Genomic DNA, 19,996 nt, shown 5'->3' on the forward strand with positions numbered 1-19,996 from the left:
ACTGTAGCCCTGGCCCAGTTACAAGGCCGATGCATTAAAGGTGACGAGAGAGGTTTTTATCCGGGCCTGGGTGTTGCATGCAAAGGTGTCCTGACCCTTTCACAGGCCCTGTCCTTGATGCTGTCATGCTGGGCTGCCCTCACAGCAGCATTTAAAGTGTGTCTGTCTGTCTGTCTCACACACACTCTTACCCTTTCTCACACACACACACACCCTCACTCTCTCTCTCCCTCTCCCATAACCCCCCCCCCCCCCCCTACTCTGTCACTGGGTAGTTATCCACTGTGCTGTTCTCCTGCTAGTGTAGGAGATCCTGTGTTTAGCCCTACACCTGCTGCTGTTTGGGGACTGATAAAAAGAGAGAGGACTAGGAACAAAGACCGTCTGAGATGAATAATTCTCTTTTATATCCCTGGCCGTGGCTGGCCTCTCAACCAAGCCCAGCTGCTGCATAAGGCCCGTTTCTAAAGCCCTATCTGACAGGTGGATCAATGCTGTCTTCCTGCTCTCCGCTCTGCAGTCTGCAGCCATGTTATTTAGGGTCAATCTGAACTGGAGGCTTTGAAACTTTGAATAAACTGAAGTTTCTCTCGGTCTACCACTGAATAGGCCCTATTATGGCGTGTCTTTTGGTTTTGCTATGAAGGAGTTTCACATTCAGGATCTAGCCTTTGTTACTTCCTACACAGGGTCTAATGTGTTGGGTTATAGTCTATTTAGCAGTGGGTTTATTGAAACAGCATTGTAAACATGCTCACTCATCAGGCTGCAGACTGCTTGCATATTCTATTCAGTCGTCCTTCTCTACGTTGCCTACATCCAAGAGGTGGCACAAAGAGATTATTAGTTTATATGCGTGGAGATGTCGTTCGACATCATATCTTAGGGGCGGTATTGGTATTTTATAGGGGTTCTTTTTTAATGTATTTTTAGTGGTGCGGAAATGTCAGATACTATTTGGTGTAACTGGTGGGGGAAGTAAAAATGTTCTGAAAACATTTGGATCTGGATAAATCTGGAGTGTGTGACTCGCAACTTTACCTGCAATATCCCACACGTCTGAGCCCTGCGCTCCTTGTTACTTTGAGTGTGACTCTTTGAATCGGACGTGGTTTTCCTCCCACGCTGAATCCAACCACAAAATCAAGTTTCGGCGAGGAAACAGAACAACCAAATTACGTGTCATGCCTGTGCCTTGTAGCAAAGTAAACTACTTGCATGCTGCTCGCTGCTATAGGCTCTTCGCTAGACCACTCAGTTTCACTTCCTGGTCCCCAGACTCTCTGTTTGCCTCTGTCAGACCCTGCCTCGGGGTTGGGGGCAGGGGGGAGAGAGAGAATGTGACACTTTAGTGCCGTTTGTCACGGCGCCTTGTGCAATAGAAACCCAACGCCAAACCACCGGCGCCGTTCCGGCTGCAGAGTGTTACCCCGGCCGTGTTCACCGGGGGGCGGGGGGGGGGGGGCATGTCTGTTTGTCCCCAACTTTGTTCATGTCACTGCATCAGGTTGGCAACAAGCTGAGCTGGTCACAGAGGCAGGCCTCCCTCGTGTAGGAGAGGGACTGAAGGTTCTTCTGCAGCAGATCGGGCTGGAGAGGATGAAAGCTTGGGAGTCAGATGGCTGAGCGGTGAGGGAGTCGGGCTAGTAATCTGAAGGTTGCCAGTTCGATTCCCAGCGTGCCAAATGACGTTGTGTCCTTGGGCAAGGCACTTCACCCTACTTGCTTCGGGGGCAATGTCCCTGTACTTACTGTAAGTCGCTCTGGATAAGAGCGTCTGCTAAATGACTAAATGTAAATGTAAAGCTTAGTAGAAGCGATGGGAGGATGGGATGAACTGGTGGATGAGGAAGTCTTGGAAGGGGTGAACTTGTAACTGAAGAAGAAGAATCTCGAACTCAAAATGACAGACAGTTCTGTATGTTAGCGGTAGTTAAGAAAATAAAAATAAAATGTTGTTGCTACATTCTGCATACTCTTGTAAACCTGGGCTCTGCTACCGTGAGGTGGTGTCGCTCTGTGGATGTAGAGGAGTTGGACAGTGTGAAATAGTGTGGACTGTTTTCTTGTTTGTGGGTTTACTGCTCCAGGATCATATGCAGATATTTGGCATGTTTGTTCCAGTTTTGTCAAAGGGATTCTTGTTGACTAATAGATCAGTAACAACAACGTATGTGAGCCTCCCCTGACTTTGTAGTTCCCAGCCTACGGCCGTCAGTGCAGCGAGGCTGTGGTCTGTAGAGCGTGTGGAGAAGAAGCGCTTCTGTTTTATTCAACACTTTTTTTCCATTTTCAAAATAGAAAGATGACTCGATCTTAGCCGCCTGGGGGCAGGTTCACTGTGGTTGTGTTATTCTACTCCTCTGACCCTGCCCCCCCCCCCCCCCCCCCCCCCCTCAACGACACACATACGCACACATCTTTCTGATACTGCTGAATGCGATGGGGTGCATTAGCGGTGTATTAATATCAGAGCATTATGTGTGCCTATCCTGCAGAATAACCAGTAACCTTGTCTGAAGGACAAGGATATAGCCCTCCTTCAGTACAAGGATATAGCCCTCCTTCAGTACAAGGATATAGCCCTCCTTCAGTACAAGGATATAGCCCTCCTTCAGTACAAGGATATAGCCCTCCTTCAGTACAAGGATATAGCCCTCCTTCAGTACAAGGAGATAGCATCTGCTCAAAAATCAGTTGGGTTCATAAATGCATTATTAGTTCTGAAAGAGTGTGTTAGAAGGTTGCCGGTTCGATTCCTGGCCGTGAAAAATGATGTTGTGTCCCTGGGCAAGGCACTTCACCCTACTTGCCTCGGGGGGAAATGTCTCTGTCCCATGTGTTTCACCGTGGTGTAACTCTGCTGCTCTCTGCTATCCTAACAATGAGCTGATGTGTCTCCCCTCCTCCCTCTGTAGAATGCAGCCTGGTGCTGGACCTGGACACAGACCCGACTGAGCGACTGTTGGAGAGCGTGTCGTTGAGGACGGTCCCCTGAAGCAGAACCATGCCCCGGCTCCCTTCCTGATCCGTCCTCCCTCCCCTGCCTCCAACCCTCCCCCACCCCCCCCACCCCCCCACCTCCACACACACGAACGATCGTTCAATCGCACGCACCTGCTGGAGCCGACCCCGTTTCCGGCGGCGGTGGTGGCGGCGGCTCTGCTCCGCTCCGCTTCCCGGTCACCATGGCGACGCCCTACCTGTGGAAGCTGTCGTCCCAGAAGCTGGGATTCTTCCTGGTGAGTTTCGGCTTCATCTGGGGGATGATGCTGCTGCACTTCACCATCCAGCAGCGCGCCACCCACGAGAGCAGCACCATGCTCAGGCAGCAGATCCTGGACCTCAGCAAGCGCTACATCAAGGCCCTGGCCGAGGAGAACCAGAGCGTCATGGACGGCCCCTACGTAGGAACTATGACTGCCTATGGTGAGTGGGGGGGGGGGGGTCAGACTAACTCATTCACACCTCATGCACCCACCATGGAGGGTAGCTGTCAAGCTCGCATACACACTGCACCTAGACCCTATGAGCGCCCTACTAACTTCTTCCCTTGTTCTACAAACGTCGTCAAGGATGCCGGCCAAGACTGAAAGCATCTTAAGCGTTCGGAACATAGCTTTGAAAGAGAGTTTCTGAAGCTCTAGATAAAATAAAGAGAAGAAATAAGTGTCCCAAAAGAACCACAGAGTGTTTGGAATGATCAGGGTCAGGAGGGTCATCTCTGCTGCAGACCTGAACTGAACACGAACAAAGCTGCGGCTGTATTTCTCCATAATCTTGGTAGCACCCGGCGACTTAAAAACATCAATAAGTTATTCATGCCATTAACAGACCCGTTTGGTTCAATGAGAAGCTTCATTAGAAACTTGGAGATTAAAATTGATTGCTCTCTAATGTGCAGCAAAGCAACAAGATAAAGGCGTGAGGCTAGCCTATTACACACTGGCCTTCTGTGACTCCCGGGCTGGGAAAAGCCAAAGACTAATATGATCTGTCTTTCAACAAGGGGTTTCTCCGACCCGACCACGCAATCACTCAGACACCAACTGTCGTTCTGTTCCCCCTCCTCTACTCCCCTGACCCTCCACAGCTCTTTGTTTACAGGACAAAACCAGCAGCATTTAGCTACTCACGTTCCCCTTAAGCTTCACGTAAGAAATGTATGCTCGGTGGGTTCAGAGACGCCATACTACATTGAGAAACCCATTTTTCTTTTTCCTTTTTTCCTCTGTCTGAAACGGGCCAGCACACTCCCACCTTCACTAATGACCTGAAATCCTTTGTTAAATGGTTTAGAGAAATCCCAGCCTCTATCCCAGATCTGTATTATGATATAATTAGCTAAATGTAATTACTTAAGGTCCCAAACCATGAGAGTAATTATCTGTAGAGAAGCATGAAATTGGTTTAGTGCAAACAGTATTCTGGAGGCTTCTCTGTTGCAGCCGTGTCTAGTGTAGTCGTGGCGACCCTAATTCAGATGCTCTGTGCAGATAGGAGTGCATCTGACAGACCTTGGTGATGCACGTTGGTTAGAATGATGTTAGACCGAACCCTGTTGCATTTACCAGATACTCATGGTTTACCGAAACAGTAGCTGTGTTACCAGTTTACTGCCATGTAACCCATTTTCGTCATCCATTAGAGGCCTGAAGCTGTAGCAAGACCCTCCTCTAAGTCAGACAGTTCATGGGGGGTCCATCCTGTGTCTTGATTATTTTAAAAATAAATAAACTGACAGAAAGAATTACTTTGTAGTTTTAATGCTTCGTCTCCAGATTGGAATTTGTTGTTACAAATGCATTTAAGAGGAATTACACCATCTGCTTTAGCTCTCAGTGCAAGCCCAGTGACATATTGTATCCAGTTATGAAAAGAGCAAGACTGTTCTATGTGGTGCATTCAGTGCTGTTTGTTCCTTCTGAACAGATCATTTTCTAACCTGGAAGAAGGGCTTGCTGAAGTAAAATGTCAAGACTGCAACCATAACCGTACACTGTTTATAGAGAAGCAATGCAAGGTTGATGAAATCATGTCTACAATCGGAGGAAAACGTTTTTTAAGGAGTGCATGACTATTTTTAGTCCTGTCAGGTCGACCCCTTTTCCAGTAGCTTAGTGAATATGCAAAGCGAGGACTTGACATTCTGGTTCTTTCCTGCTTTTTCCCCTCACTCAATTCCTGCCTCTCTTTGGTGCAGATTTAATCATGGCTTGGCTGGATGCTTTAGCAGGGGATAAAGGCATATCTTACCTCTGTGACAGCACGCTGCTCAAAGTTCAGCTCTATGGAGGCACTGTGCAGCATCACTGAGTAGTGTGCAGCCCTGCCATTAGCCTAGAGATATGGTGTGTACCTGTGTGGGAGAAATCATGGATTTCGTATTTGCTTATGTTAAACACAACCAATGGATCAGACAGTGTCTTATTAGTAGGGTTGTGTACGTTATAGGCTCATTTTATTTTGAATTTTCATTCTGTAGATCCTGCTGTAACCTATACTGTGTACTGTAGACGATAATGTTTAGACCAGTTGTTATCAGCCTGAGTGGATGACAAACATCTGTTGGCTATTATATATATATATATTCGTTTTTCCTCTATTCACGGTCAATTCTGTCCTCGGACCTTCATGCCTCTAACTTTGCTAGTACCACTTTACGTCCTCTCCAGTCATCAGATTCGTATATGTTTAGTGTTTTGCACCTCCCTGCAACAGTAAATTCCGTGTTTGTATAACATACATGGCGAATAAACCTGATTCTGATTCTTAGCAACCGAGAACCTGAACTTGTTGTCACACACTTTTCGTGGAGACGGAACAGTTTCTTGGAACAGCTTGGTATGTTTCCTGCCCCAGCTCCCTGCCCCCGGCCTTCAAGGGTCACTGATGCTGTGTTGTAATACCGCTTCTGCGGGATGTGACCTCAAAGTTTCATGTGGTTCTGGGGGTGGAATGTCATCTGATCTTTCTCAAATCTTCCAGACATGGAACAGACATAGTGGGACGTTTTGGCTGCTGGGTTTGTTGTCACCTGAAACACTCTATGAACAATGCTACTGTTGTAGTAACGGGCAGGTGTGAGGTTACCCACCTTCGTGACAGGGACAGGTGGAATGTGTTGTCAGGCCAGGGCCCTGTGGGGTTGACAGGGTCTGGGTTACTACCAGGATGGAGGAGAGGGGCAAGGGATGGATCACAGGGAGTCAGGTGGCTGAGCGGTTAGGGAATCGGGCTAGTAATCAGAAGGTTGCTAGTTCGATTCCCTGCTGTGCAAAAATGACGTTGTGTCCTTGGGCAAGGCACTTCACCCTACTTGCCTCGGGGGAATGTCCCTGTACTTACTGTAAGTCGCTCTGGATAAGTGTGTCTGCTAAATGACTAAATGTAAATGCATGCTGGGACTTCCTTCTCCTCACCCCTAGGTCCTTTTTTGTGTGCAGTGTACAACTTCTTGAACTCCATTTTAGATTGCGAAGCTCGTTCCACAGTGACAGCCGATATTTAACACGAACATGGTCAGATACCAACATCATTTGCAAGCCTTCTTATTGAATCACTGCGAAAGAAATCTTACCACAAAGAGGGTATGTGCGTGGGGATGTTGTCTCGGTCTGTTATCCTGGCATGCAGAACGCTGAGGAACGAGAGCAAGTTGGTCTCATGATGTTGATAGCATGAATGTAGCGTGTAAATCCCAGTTCTAATCCTGACTCCTGGCCCAGGTGTCTGATATGGCGTGTGACATGGATCCAGAGGTCTTCTTCACCACGGTCATGTTTAGCCTCTCCAGGTCAGCATAGAGCACTCACATTCATGGGAATATGGAAGTAGATCAGGACATCCCATCTGTCAGTCGGACAAATTAAAGTCCTGCTGGATTTGCGTTCCCGTCATCAACAAATGAAGGATAATCATTTGCTTATTTTTCCCGCTGTGCGTTATATAGCTTTTCTGCCTCAAACAAGCTTGTATGTGTGTTCTTTTAAGATATATATATATGTATATATTTATATATTAGTTTTTGTATTTCATTGATGTTGACCTACTTTAGGAAAACAAGCTCAATAATCTGAACTGATTTGTTATGTTACCAGTGTAAAATAGTTTGAGACGATTAGTTCACTCTGCCGTTCTGTTTGCTTTGACTGTTTTGTCTGCTTGCTGGAAATATTTAGACAGCAATTAGTAGAACAGGCTACTTGTTTGTTGGCTGATCCCCCTTTTGAAAGAAGCGAGTATGCTTGGCTGATCAAGGGGGTCAGAGCTATGAGGGGCGTATCATTTGTCTCGAGGCCTCTGAGGCCATATGTATTGGAGGCAATTGCTGATAGGATGAGTCACTCTAAGCATCCCTCAGACATGGCTGGTCTGTATTATCGAATGAGTCAGACACCGCAAGCATCATTTCATTCCTCATTCGTTGTAAACATAGTGCAGGCTATTCAGCCTGCTGCAGTGCAGTTCATCGTTTCCTGAGGTATCACATTCCATCTGTGTGGACGTTATTCCGGTTCATTGATAGTGACTGGTGACCCAGCTTACCATATTGGTTGAGCACAGTTCATTACTGGAAGGTTGGACCAGGAAGTAAAGACAGCCGTCCTGCTCATGCTCATATCAAGATGGGAGGTAGCTCGCTCAGACGCTGAGCCTTCTGGTCTGCGTGGGCACATTCCATTGTCCCCAATTATGTTTAGTCGGATGCCTTGGCAAGGCGGCCACTCTCACTCTCCAGTTGATTGGTTCCTTGTCGTCCAATGCTGGCTGTGGGCATCTGCTTCTGCTGCCAAGCCCACCTACAAAACAGAAGCCCTCCTCTCTCTCTCTCTCTCACTCTCACTCTCACTCTCACTCTCACTCTCACTCTCACTCTCTCTCTCTGTCACTCTCCCTCTGTCTGTCTCCCTCTGTCTGTCTCCCTTAATTATTCTCTGTCCCATGATCGATGACGATGCTAAAATATTAAAGATGATTCTAGAATTCCTTATGTGTTGGGTTCAGCTACTAAAACTGTCAAGTTGCTGAGGGCTTGTTATTACTTTACACCTAAAGGCCCTCAGGCCACATCTGACCTACTTTAGTAATAATGGAGACATACATTCTCCATTACTGTGCTGTCCAAAAAAGTGCTCAAGGTCCTCAATGCACATTAAAAGGTTCTTTACCCAGACAAGGTTTTGTACAGTTTCAATTTCCTACAGTACTGGCAGTAACTGTAGTGGCTTAATATATTTTTCTGTTTTAAGCTAAATGACATAATGTTTGCTGTAGGTTATAGATGGATTCCATTAAGGAATGTGTGCAAAAATGCCATCTCCTGCTTGGCCGGCTTGTCCTTAAATGGTATCAGAACAGTGATGATGTCATTGCGAATGCCAGCTCTGTGTGTGTGCTTCACAGTGTCCTCCCTCCTCCCCACACTGCTGCCCAGGTTCTGGGGTAAGCACATGCCCACAGACCCCAATGAACCACCAAGGTCACATTCAAAGACACTGCAGTTCGGTTTAGCATTTAGATGAATCCCTAGCTGGGAGCCTGAAATCCGATGACTTAATGTTGGGCTGGAACGCCCCGGTTCTCTCCTTCCCTTCTATCTCTAGAGAAAGACGAGCCTGCTGTCTCTGTGGAGGAAACTTAGTCACACCATAATGATATATTGATCAGTCTGGTTATGATGATAAAAATAGGAAGCTCTTTTCCCCAGGCAAAAATCCTGGAGGTTTTTCAGGCACATTACACTGCTTGTGTAGACTGTATTATTCTCCCTCCTTACCGTTCTTTAGTAAACGACAGTAAGCCTTTAATATTTTGCGCCTTTATTTACCGCAACCCAGACAGAATATTGTTTGTGCTCTTAAAACCGCCAAGAGTTTCTTTCAATGGCACTGACTTTTCTGCATATTAAGAGGTCAAAACAAAGTGAATTCCAGTTGGCTATGCCCATCTCTGACCACGGTTCTTCACTGTTCTTCTTCTGTATCCTCTTGTCTGTAAATCTGAAGAACATCCCTTTTAGATGTACAAAGGCCTAAAAACCCCCAAAACAAGGTCGAGTCACCTAGTTGTCCTCTTGGCGGAGCATGCCCGCTAACTCTACCGTTTGCTGCTTCCTGTGGTGCAGATCTGAAGAAGACCCTGGCCGTGCTGCTGGACAACATCATGCTGCGACTCGGCAAGCTGGAGTCCAAGGTGGACAACATCTACAACGGCACAGGCGCCAACCTGACGGTGGGCACCAGCACGGCCACCCCCAGCGCCACCAACGCAGGGAAGGTCAACGTGGCCGGTGAGTGGCGCTCTCCTGTCAACGCTAGAACAGACGGCCGCTGCATTTTCTTTTTGGATTCAACCCATTGATCTATCAAATACAGTACGCTGACAGGTTGAGAGGGTTTCAAGGGAATTTCGGAAGCCCCCAGAGAGGGCGGGGGAGATGAATTAGTAATCCCGACATGCTCAGTCTAAGGTTTTCCCCTCAAGTCCACACTCTGATAACATACCGTGTGGGCTGTTCCACACCAGTGTTGAAGGCTAACACTTTTCATTGTAAATGAAAAAAAAATATCCCCAGCTGCGGTAACATTTCCTGGATGAAATGTCTGTCGGCTCTACCTTAACTAAATTCCCCGTAGCTCCACGTCCGATCCATCACACGGCTTTGAACAAACAACCCCATTCACTCAGAGTGGACCTTCTGTCGGGTATCATTGATTATCCAGGCAGTTTCAACTTGATGAATTTGCTAGCTGTGAAAATGAAGTGTTTGTTTTTCTGAGTCCAGGGTCTCTCTTTCAGTAGTTGGTGAGGTATTTAGTGATTTAAATGGAGCCCCTATGTGGTGCTGGAAAGTCAACAAAATGAGATTACGACGATTGAGTTATAAAGTTGGAGCAGCACAGAGGAGGGTTTATTCTGCGCGGTGTGAGCACGTCCTGGATTCTTGATTAGCAGATCTGCCTCTCTGCTCTCTCTCCTCTCTGCTCTCTCTCCTCTCTGCTCTCTCTCTCCTCTCTGCTCTCTCTCTGCTCTCTCTCCTCTCTGCTCTCTCTCTGCTCTCTCTCTCCTCTCTGCTCTCTCCCCTCTCTGCTCTCTCTCCTCTCTGCTCTCTCTCCTCTCTGCTCTCTCTGCTCTCTGCTCTCTCTCCTCTCTGCTCTCTATCCTCTCTCTGCTCTCTCTCCTCTCTGCTCTCTATCCTCTCTCTGCTCTCTATCCTCTCTCTGCTCTCTCTCCTCTCTCTGCTCTCTCTCTCCTCTCTGCTCTCTCTCTCCTCTCTGCTCTCTCTCCTCTGCTCTCTCTGCTCTCTCTGCTCTCTCTGCTCTCTCTCTCCTCTCTGCTCTCTCTGCTCTCTCTCCTCTCTGCTCTCTCTGCTCTCTCTGCTCTCTCTCCTCTCTGCTCTCTCTCCTCTCTCTGCTCTCTCTCTCCTCTGCTCTCTCTCCTCTCTCTGCTCTCTCTCTCCTCTGCTCTCTCTCCTCTCTCTGCTCTCTCTCATTGGAGCACGAGCAGGACAGGGCGTCAGGGTCGCTCTGTGGTCTGTGTGTTCTGCAACCATCTTCACTTCCCTTAGCGTTTGTCTTGTCTCACGCATTCTGCAAATCCCCCCCCCCCCCCTCCTCCTTTCTTGAAAACGTCAAAGCTCTTCCGAGGACACTTGTGTCTGGTTCCTCCCTCTCCCCTTGTTAAGTCAGTCGGCTAATGGCCCCGTCAGAGCAGAGCGCGGTGTCCTGCCCAGCATGACAGCAGGCAGCCCTGCCCAGCGTGGCAGCCGGCAGCCCTGGCCGGGCCCACGCTCCACGGGCTGGAAGCAATTACACAGATAGTATCTGGACAGTGAAGGGAACACGCCTGGCTTCGGAGCGACTGCTGTGTAGATGGAGCAGATGGGGATGTTGGTCTTTCTGGCTGCTGGATCGTACAGACCCGAGTCCTTCTCCCTAGGGCCCCTTTAGGGTCTGGCCTGGGGAGTCAGAGACACTCACATCCCAGTCCCAGGAACTTTATTGACTTGATGTAAATGTTTTATCTGATCTGCACATACTGGTGTGTATCAGTGTGTATCAGAGTTGAGGTTGTAGTTCAGTTTTACTAATGAAATTAGATAAACATCCAGTACATATTTTATTTGAATCCATTTGACTATCTTTAGTCATGAAGTCATTTCACCACGTACACAATTGTCAGAATGTCAGCTGAAATGTTAGCCTGACCTTTAGCGCTGGTGTCCTTCCTGAATCACTGAGGGAGTGGAGGGCAGTACCACCTTAGGAGACATCCATGGTGCCTGCAGCCTCCACTGTCAGCCTCTACTCCGCTCTGCTATCAGCCTCGTCTATATCGGCCTCTGCTATCGGCCTCTGCTATCAGCCATATCAGCCTCTGCTATCAGACAGAGCCATCTGGCTCTGTCATCAGTCTGCTGGGCAGAGACACATAGGTCCTCCCCAGCACACAACAACTCAATCTGGACGCCTTTCTGTGAGGGAGGCTGGGAGGCAGAGGCGGGGGGATGCAGAGGCAGAGGCGGGGGGATGCAGAGGCAGAGGCGGGGGGATGCAGAGGCAGAGGCGGGGGGATGCAGAGGCAGAGGCGGGGGGTTGCAGAGGCGGGGGGAGGCGGGGGGAGGCAGAGGCAGAGGCGGGGGTAGGCAGAGGCGGGGGTGCTGTAGTGTTTCTTCCCGACCTTGGTGTGGACATTTGTGTGTCTGTTCCCTGTCAATGTGACCAATCACGGCCTTCGCGGCGTGATCCTCCAGAGCGCGATCCCAGTGTTGAAATGTAATCAGGCTCATGGAGGGTCTGTAATGGGATGAAAGACCTGGTTCTGGGCTTCTGAGATTGGCCTGGCGGGAGTTTTCTCCCCCCGTCCCCCCCTTCCCCCCTCTTCTCTCTCCTCCATTCCTCCACCCCCCCCCCCCCCCCCCCCAACCCCCACCCCCAGACACTGTTGAAAGGTGTTGATGTTGCTCTTGGCAGGCCCGTTTGCCTGGCGGTGTGATTTGTAGAGAGAAAAGAGTGTTTTTTTGAAGCTGTGTCCGCAGGAACCAGCGAGCAGAAGGGCCCATTTCAGCCCAGAATGGCCCGTCTCTCGGTCTGTCTGTCTGTCTGTCTGTCTGTGGTCTGTCAGTGTGTCCCAGGCTTGAGGCTTCCAATGACGCCACAAGACAAATAAAAAGTCAACAGAACAAAGGGGAGACCCTAATGCATCACACCTCAGTCAAGCCTGTCATAACACTGTAAACAATCCCACTCAACTGACGGCTATTGTCTGAGATTTACATTTACATTTAGTCATTTAGCAGACGCTCTTATCCAGAGCGACTTACAGTAAGTACAGGGACATTCTCCCGAGGCAAGTAGGGTGAAGTGCCTTGCCCATGGACACAACGTCATTTTGCACGGCCGGGAATCGAACTGGCAACCTTGAGAGATGAACCTCTCGAAGAGGGAGAATGCAGAGCAGGAGTGCGGGGGTGCAGGGGAGGTCTCGGGTCGGAAACGGACGTGGGGAGGGGCATGATTGCATGTACAAAAAGCCGTACAAATACTTACCAACTCACCTGAATAAGCGTTATTCAGCAGACATGACACCCATGACATGTTTTACTTCTCTGAGTTTCTTAAGTAGTTCTGCAGCATGTGACCCACACAATTAGTGGGAGCTGTTTGTTTGGTCTAAATACAATTTGTGGTGTCCGTTACGGTTTCACCAGACAAAGCTTTTTCTCTGGGAGTGCTCCCAGTCCCCAATCAGTACTAATCAGGTGTGGAGAGATGCTGCCTGCTGCCAAACACACATGCAGCATCCACGGACACAACTCAATCTGACGGGCCCTCGTGAACAAACCGAACACCTTCAATCTTCACAGCTTCCCACTGCCCGGAATCCGCTCTGTGCCACACGTCTAGATCGCCTTAGTCTACCACTTGCTTTCCTCGACAGCCCCCTTTAAGGATGTCCACAGCAGTCAACATGGCACTCCCACCAAGCTCATTTCCTTTGACGTGAACGCCAGCTGAGGCCCCGACAGTCAGTGTGTTAAAACGTGACGCATCAAGATGTGTTCACCCACAACTACCAGGGTATCATAGACATGGCAAGTGAGTTGCTGTTTTCAGCTTTACCCTAACTCCCCCCCACCCCCCCCCCCACCCCCCCCCCCTCACCCCCCAAACACACACACACACGTTTTTCCTGCCCCCACTGTGAGATCTCGACAGGACCAGATGTGTCTTTCCACGGTCTTCGTCACCTCTGCTAATCCGTGGCACGGCTCAGCGTCCATGGTGACCTTTGCCCTCTCAGCTTGTGTGGCAGACGACCCTGCAGTGTGGAGCTGTCAGCATGTCTCTGAGGGGAACGAGTCCGGGCTGGAGCAGGGCTGGCTGAACAGGCAGGGGGCCTCAAGACACAGTTTCATGATGTTTTATGATGGATGATGTACAGCCTGCACTGCTTCTTACTGCACAACTACAGTAGCAGTTCAGGACGTAAGGATTGTTGAGAAAATGGAAACCTGGAACATAGTAAAATAGGAACCCTGTACCCAGGGCTCGCAACTAACTTTTTTTCCTCACTGTCCCAGTACCTCCAGCATCTGCTGGGAAGCTTCAGGCGAAGTGGTTGTTTTCCCCCTCTCTCCTCTGCGAACCTCTGGCGTCCCCGGAGACCTCTTCTGTTATGAAAAGCAGGCCCCATTTGTACGTGTACATGTAAGCACATCAGCACGCTGTGCATGGAGGAAACTACGTGATGTTGTCACCTCATAGTACCATGCTGCCACACACGCACACACACATATACACACACACACACTCACTATCTCACACACACACACACACACACACACACTCACTATTTCATACACACACTCACTATTTCATACACACACACACTCGCTATCTCATACACACACACACTATCGCATACACACCCACACACTCACTATCTCATATACACACACTATCACTATCTCATACATACACACGCCCACACCCACACTCACTATCTCATACACTCCACACATGTCTTATTCATTCAGGAACAATGCCTGGGAAAAATGGGTTGAAACAACATCTGAAGACTTCAGGCCACTGCCCAATCCATGTGCTCTCTTCCGTTTCCCTGTAACTCTATCTGTTTCTCTGTCTCACTCTATATCCATCTCTCTCTTTCTCTGCCCACCCCTCATTCCTCTCCTCCTCTCCCATGCCCTGTTGTTTGTCTGAAGCAGGCAGCCACGTCCCACATCCTGGGGGAGTGGAAACCAGGCTGTGTCCACTTGCCATATTCAAACAGACATTTGGCTTTTGTTGTAACAAGGATTTAGGGTTAGCAGTCTTGAGGAAACGAGAAACATGAACAGCATGCTGGTAATGTGGCCGCAACAGCTTGGCCTCGCTTCACATAGCTGCTAGATTAGGTCGGCATCTTTAAACACAGATTTGAAGGGAGAAGATCCTTATGCGGCCTAGGTTTTTTTTCTCAGCTAATTCTGGAGTTTGTTGACGTTCTCTGCTCCTGGAGCTGGTGCACTCCAAGCCTCCCCTCTCCAGTACGCTTCAGGCAGTTCTCTGTTGTTTCAAGGTCTGGTGGTCATGCTCCGTCGCCTCCTCACCTCTCCTGTGACATTCAAACACCAGTTGATCATTGAGGAAGTCGTATCTCCTAATCAAAGTTATTCAAAGCCGCCCTCCTCCTCTTTCCTCCTCAGTCCCCATTGGCTCCTCCTCCTTCCTTCTCACTCCCCATTGGCTATTTCCTCCTTCCTCCTCAGTTCCCATTGGCTTCGGTCCGTGTTTGTGTGTGTGTGTGTGTGCGTGCGTGTAGGAGTAGTGATTCATCACAGATGATCAGAGATAATTAAAGCTTTTGGCTGCTGCCAGCCTCATGGGACTGTCGCTCCTCAGTTGTAGTGATCAGTTCCTCTGTAGAGAGCCAGGACCCAGGCCTGGAAGATCTCTCCCCTCTGTAGAGAGCCAGGACCCAGGCCTGGAAGATCTCTCCCCTCCAGAGAGCCAGGACCCAGGCTTGAGACACGTGCCCAGGGACCGCCCCCTCTTTCCCTGAAAATCTACCGGTAGAAAGTGTCTCAGAGTACAGCCTCCATTAGCCCCCCCCTCCTGCCTTATTGATGAAGTGCCCAAGGACGTCTTTCACTCCAGCAAAGTGCTCTGAAAGTTGGGGATGAAATAGAGAATGTGGGGGAGGGATGAAGAGAGGTAGAGGGGGAAGAGCAATCAGATCTTCTATTAAGTCCAGAAAGTTGCTATGTCGGTCGTCTGGGTAAGGGTGCTTGATGAGTGTGGATCTGAATTCGATCACAAGCTCATGATCTCCAACGTGTGAGGCCACACCTGCAGATGATGTCACTGGATTCATGCTTCAGCTCGACAGGACTCTCCTGTCCTCCGAGCGCATGCCATTATGTGGACGTCAGGGTGTCTTACGCAACGTTGAATGATGGCAGACTCTTTCCAAGCTGCTGAGTCCTGAGGGTCATTCTGTGACCTTGATTCTGTGGGTTGTCAGTCATGACATGCGCTCGCTCACACACACACGCACACACACACACAGAGTGGTTAGGTTAGAGACAGGGCTGCTTATCTTGTCAGATGAGAAGTGGTTTAAATTGACATAGTCTTTTCCTCTCCTTATCTGTGTTGGAGGTGTTGAAAATGGTGCTATTTTGTGTTTTTCTTGAGGAACGTCATAATGGCTGTCGGCTTTATGTATGTGGGACTGTGAATAAGTGTGTGTGTGTGTGTGAGTGAGCGAGTATGTGTGCGAGTGTGTGTTTGAGTAAGTGTGTGTGTGTGTGTGAGGACACAGTGCGAGTGTCCAGCTGTTACCGTGACAGCGGGCCATGGCTCTGAGCTTAAGATGACATTAAGATGTCCTTCAACCTGCTGCCACCACATACATCTGATCAAACGCATTCATATTTACACCTCACTGGGCCTCGGGTCTTTGTGTCGGAATCTTAACAGCAGGAGCTGTCACTGGATTGCTGCCTGGCTGGTTGGTTGGCTGCTTGGCTGGTTGGCTACAGTAGCTGGACTACTGACTGGCTGCATGGCTTGTTGGCTGGTGAGATCTTAGTGTAGCATCTTGGTAGAGAGAGCAGGTGTGTGTGTAATGAAAAGGTTCTGTGACTATCCTCTCCCCGTGTCTTTGTACTTTAGCATTTGGAAATGGCTGTAATCTCCTTCTCTATTGTTCTCCTGCTGCTGTTGCCCCGGGAACCAGGGCAGAGAGGCTCTTTGTGTGTCTGCTGTCTCGTGACCACCCTGTGTCCACAGAGTAGAGGCGCTGGGTCCTTCTCATCTCCCTCATAGCTGTTTTCAACAGACAAGAACTAGTGTGGTTGAATGAGTGTGTGTGTGTGAGAGAGTGAGTGTGTGTGTGTGTGTGTGTGTGAGAGAGTGAGTGCGATGGATTGCGATCAAGTGCGTGTGAGTGAAATATAATCATTTCCTGTTCTGGACCCCGCAGCTCGTTTCTGAAGAGATGGGTTTGTCCTCACAGGTTAACACTGTGGTGCGGTGTGCATCTGAGCTCAGCTTTAATCCACTGGTCTTCCTGGAACGGAGAGAACATCTGGGTGACGGGATTGAGCGACACGGCCTCGCCACTCCCACCTTCGTCATCATTACATCACAGGGTCAAGTCTCCCTGCCGTAGTGCATGAGGACAGGAGCAAGCGCTTTCCTGGCTGACAGATGAAAAGATAGGCTGTTTATTATAACTGTCAGATATTTTCTGTTGTCTGCTCTAATCTCTTTAGTGTGTGTGTGTGTGTGTGCGCGCCGGAGTGTGTGTTTTGTCGTGTGTGGCAGCTTGTGTGTGTGTGCTGCGTTGTGCTGGCGTGTGTGTGCGGCTGGCTGTAGGGCTCATGGATGGGAGGCTGCATTTCCTCTCCTCTGGCAGTCTCCCCAGAGATATCACATAAGAAGAGGGGGAAAAGGTTGTCTCATCCATCTCTTCTATTCCAGACTGGGGTGTAAGGGTGCTGTTCAGGTGGCTCAGCGTGTGGCTGAACACTTCCCATACTTCTCCAGCTCTTATGTGAAACCCAGACTAGCTCAGCTGTCGTGGACCAACGCACCGAGGTTAATACCCTCCTGTCGCTCATGTCTGACTTCAGATTTTGACTTGAGACTGGAGAGCTGCTGATCCCAGACACGCAACAGACTCTGTCTTGTTGAGAGAGAGCACTTGCGAGGAGAGCACGGTATTCGGCCGGGCCTTGTCCGTGTCGCTGAAAGAGAGTGCTGCTCGCTATCGTATCATCAGCAACAGCATCAGGGTTCCCAGGGTGACTGGATCTCTGAATGGGACTGTGTGTGGGACCCGGTAGCACCCATGTGGGGTGTGCTGGTGAACCCCACACCTGGCCTGTGTGCCGTGAATGCTGGAACCTAAACTCTTCTTCTTTGTTTTCTCTCTCTTTTCTCTCAGACCTCCTGAACGGTGCCCAGGAGAAGTGTGAACTGCCCCCCATGGACGGCTTTCCTCACTGCGAGGGGAAAATTAAGGTAAAGAGACACACACACACACACACACAGCCCGCGACCTTTGATTGTCACTGGCGTGTGTGTGCGTGCACCTATGTACCCTGGCAGACAGGGTGGTCATATCACACACACCATCTGCTCTGCTGCCGTGGAGCTGTCTCTGATAACGTCATCGTGTCAGGGAGAGGTCGATACCAGGGCAGCCTGGCCTCTGCAGTCAGCGCCTGGACACACACCAGTCTCATAGAAAGAGCAGTAGAAATTGAAGGGCGTTTGATTTGTCAGAGGTATCGGACTGATCCACTAGTTCCAGCCCGGTGGGGTGAGACTAATCAAGTTCACCCAAAAATTAGACCGTATTTACATTGTCGTAATTGATCCGGGCCTGCAGGAACTATATTGACTTTCACCGAGGGGAAACCTAGTTCGGTCCAGTTAAGCTCTGCTTGGTCCAGTTTAGCTCTGTTTGGTCCATATAAGCCTTGCTTGTCTCGCCGTTTGCGATGGGATTATTGTCTCGGGATTTAGATCTCAAGTGTTCTGTGGGGGGCGATTAAAGGTCACAGTTCAAGGAGGATTAGTTGGGGTTGTGAAAGGGGGATCAAAGTCTGGCCTCGTATGTGGGCAGTCAAATGAGCTTCAGTTCACTATTATTTTCTTCCAGCCAGCTCTGTGATTACGGGGTTTGCAGTCTCAGCTGTGGCTGTGCTTCTAATCAAGTTTCCATCCTGTGTTCTTTCAGTCACTGTCATGTCACTAAGCCGTTCTGATATAAAACCAACAGCAAAAGAAGAGACGCCGATGCTAATGGCGCTAATTCATCCAGCATGCCGATGCTGTCAGACATGCCGACCAACCTATTTGACTGTTCTAATCAACGCTCCGGCTCGCGTCGTGCGTTTTCACACGCCAGTTCGTGCAGGCCCCCCCCCCCCCCCCCCCCCCTCTGTTAGACTCTGAAAGCTCTGGAGGTCACATGACCCCCCTCGTGCACACCAGACCTCCTGGCTCAGCTGTCAATCATGTGGGTTTAGTGGCTAGGCTGGCTCAACCTTCCGCTCTGCTCAAAACAACCTGGATGGAAACTTCTAGACTATGGAAATAAGACTCAGACGAATGGAACGCAGTTATTTCTAGACGATGCCCCCCCCCCACCGTCCCTTCCTCGCTCTCCTCCAACCCACCCCCTCCCTGCACCCGCCCCCAATATCGTAACCTCCGCCACATCGATTTTCCAGACGGTTCTGCTTTTCTCCATCTTCTAGCCTAGACCCCCCCCCCCCCCAACTCTCCAGTCCTAATGTGCACCCACTCATGTCTCTCCTCTTCCTCCTCAGTGGATGAAGGACATGTGGCGGTCGGACTCCTGCTACAATAACTACGGTGTGGACGGATCCACCTGCTCCTTCTTCATCTACCTCAGTGAGGTGAGAGAGGGGGAGGGAGGGAGGGAGGGGGGGAGGAAGGGAGTAGAGAATGGGGGGAGGGAGGGAAGAATGGAGGGAGGGAGGGAGGGAGGGAAGAATTGGGGGAGGGAGGGAGGGAAGAATTGGGGGAGGGAGGGAGGGAAGAATAGGGGGAGGGAGGGAAGAATAGGGGGAGGGAGGGGCAAAGAGTGATAAAGGACGGAGGAAGAGAGTGGGGAGATGGAGGGATGGATGGAGGGAGCAAGGTGCGAGAGAAGAAAGGGAGAGAGAGAGAGAGAGAGAGGGATGGGGAAAACCAAGCTAGCAGACGGAGGAACGGGGGAGGAACAAAAAGATGGAGGGAGGAAATATCCTGGCATAGCGAAGGGAGGAGAAAGGGAGTGAGAAAGGGAGAGGTTGTACAGGGATGGGAAAGACAACAGGGGAGAAGGAAGAGAGTGCAGGTTGCTCATTGCCATTCCTCACGTGTCAGGAGCGCTCGCTTCTCATTCATGAACACCACGTAGCCTTGACGACACAACTGCGCCCTCCAGGGTGGTCCAGGGCTGCTTACTTATTGATGGGAGTTTATCTGTTTGCGTGTACTACTCAGCTGTGCGAGAGAGGAATGCTAAAACACCGCCTACAACATTCAGACACCTCCTTTAGGTTCCTTAGACATCAGTTAAAACTGTTCAGGAAAGATGTCCCCCAGTATTTAATGTGCAAGCTCTTTCAAAGCACACCATCCCATGCTGAAATGATCTAGTCAAAGAGCAGCACATAGGTTGTGTATTGTGAAAGAGCTGTGCTTGGTGGAGGGGCTGTATTGGACGCCCGACAAGGTCTCTGTTAACTGGATGGAAAAACTTCAGGTGGGGTGGGGGAGGGGGGAGGGGGAGGGGGGGAGGGGGCGTGCACTAGGCATCCAGATAGAGAGCTCTGCACAGTGAGTTATCTTTCTCTCTCTCTCCTCTCACCTCCATCTCACTCTATCTTCACACAAACCCCCTCTCTCTCTCTTTCTCTCTTCTTTCCTCTATCTCTCCATCCTCCCACCTCTCTCTCTTGCTT

At 49.8% G+C, this 19,996-nt stretch overlaps 1 protein-coding gene across 1 annotated transcript in view; it reads left to right on the forward strand.

Annotated features, from left to right (window-relative positions):
- The window catches only part of mgat5 (alpha-1,6-mannosylglycoprotein 6-beta-N-acetylglucosaminyltransferase), a 48,156-nt gene that overhangs the window by 7,288 nt on the left and 20,872 nt on the right, over positions 1-19,996 (forward strand). The window contains exons 2-5 of the mRNA XM_067260966.1: positions 2,919-3,429; positions 9,128-9,292; positions 17,461-17,537; positions 18,854-18,943. Of these exons, the coding sequence (XP_067117067.1) occupies positions 3,189-3,429; positions 9,128-9,292; positions 17,461-17,537; positions 18,854-18,943 (573 nt within the window). The 5' untranslated portion in view covers positions 2,919-3,188. The remainder of the gene's footprint in view (positions 1-2,918; positions 3,430-9,127; positions 9,293-17,460; positions 17,538-18,853; positions 18,944-19,996) is intronic.

This window comes from Osmerus mordax, chromosome 22, assembly GCF_038355195.1.
Source record: "Osmerus mordax isolate fOsmMor3 chromosome 22, fOsmMor3.pri, whole genome shotgun sequence".
Classification (NCBI taxonomy): domain Eukaryota; kingdom Metazoa; phylum Chordata; class Actinopteri; order Osmeriformes; family Osmeridae; genus Osmerus; species Osmerus mordax.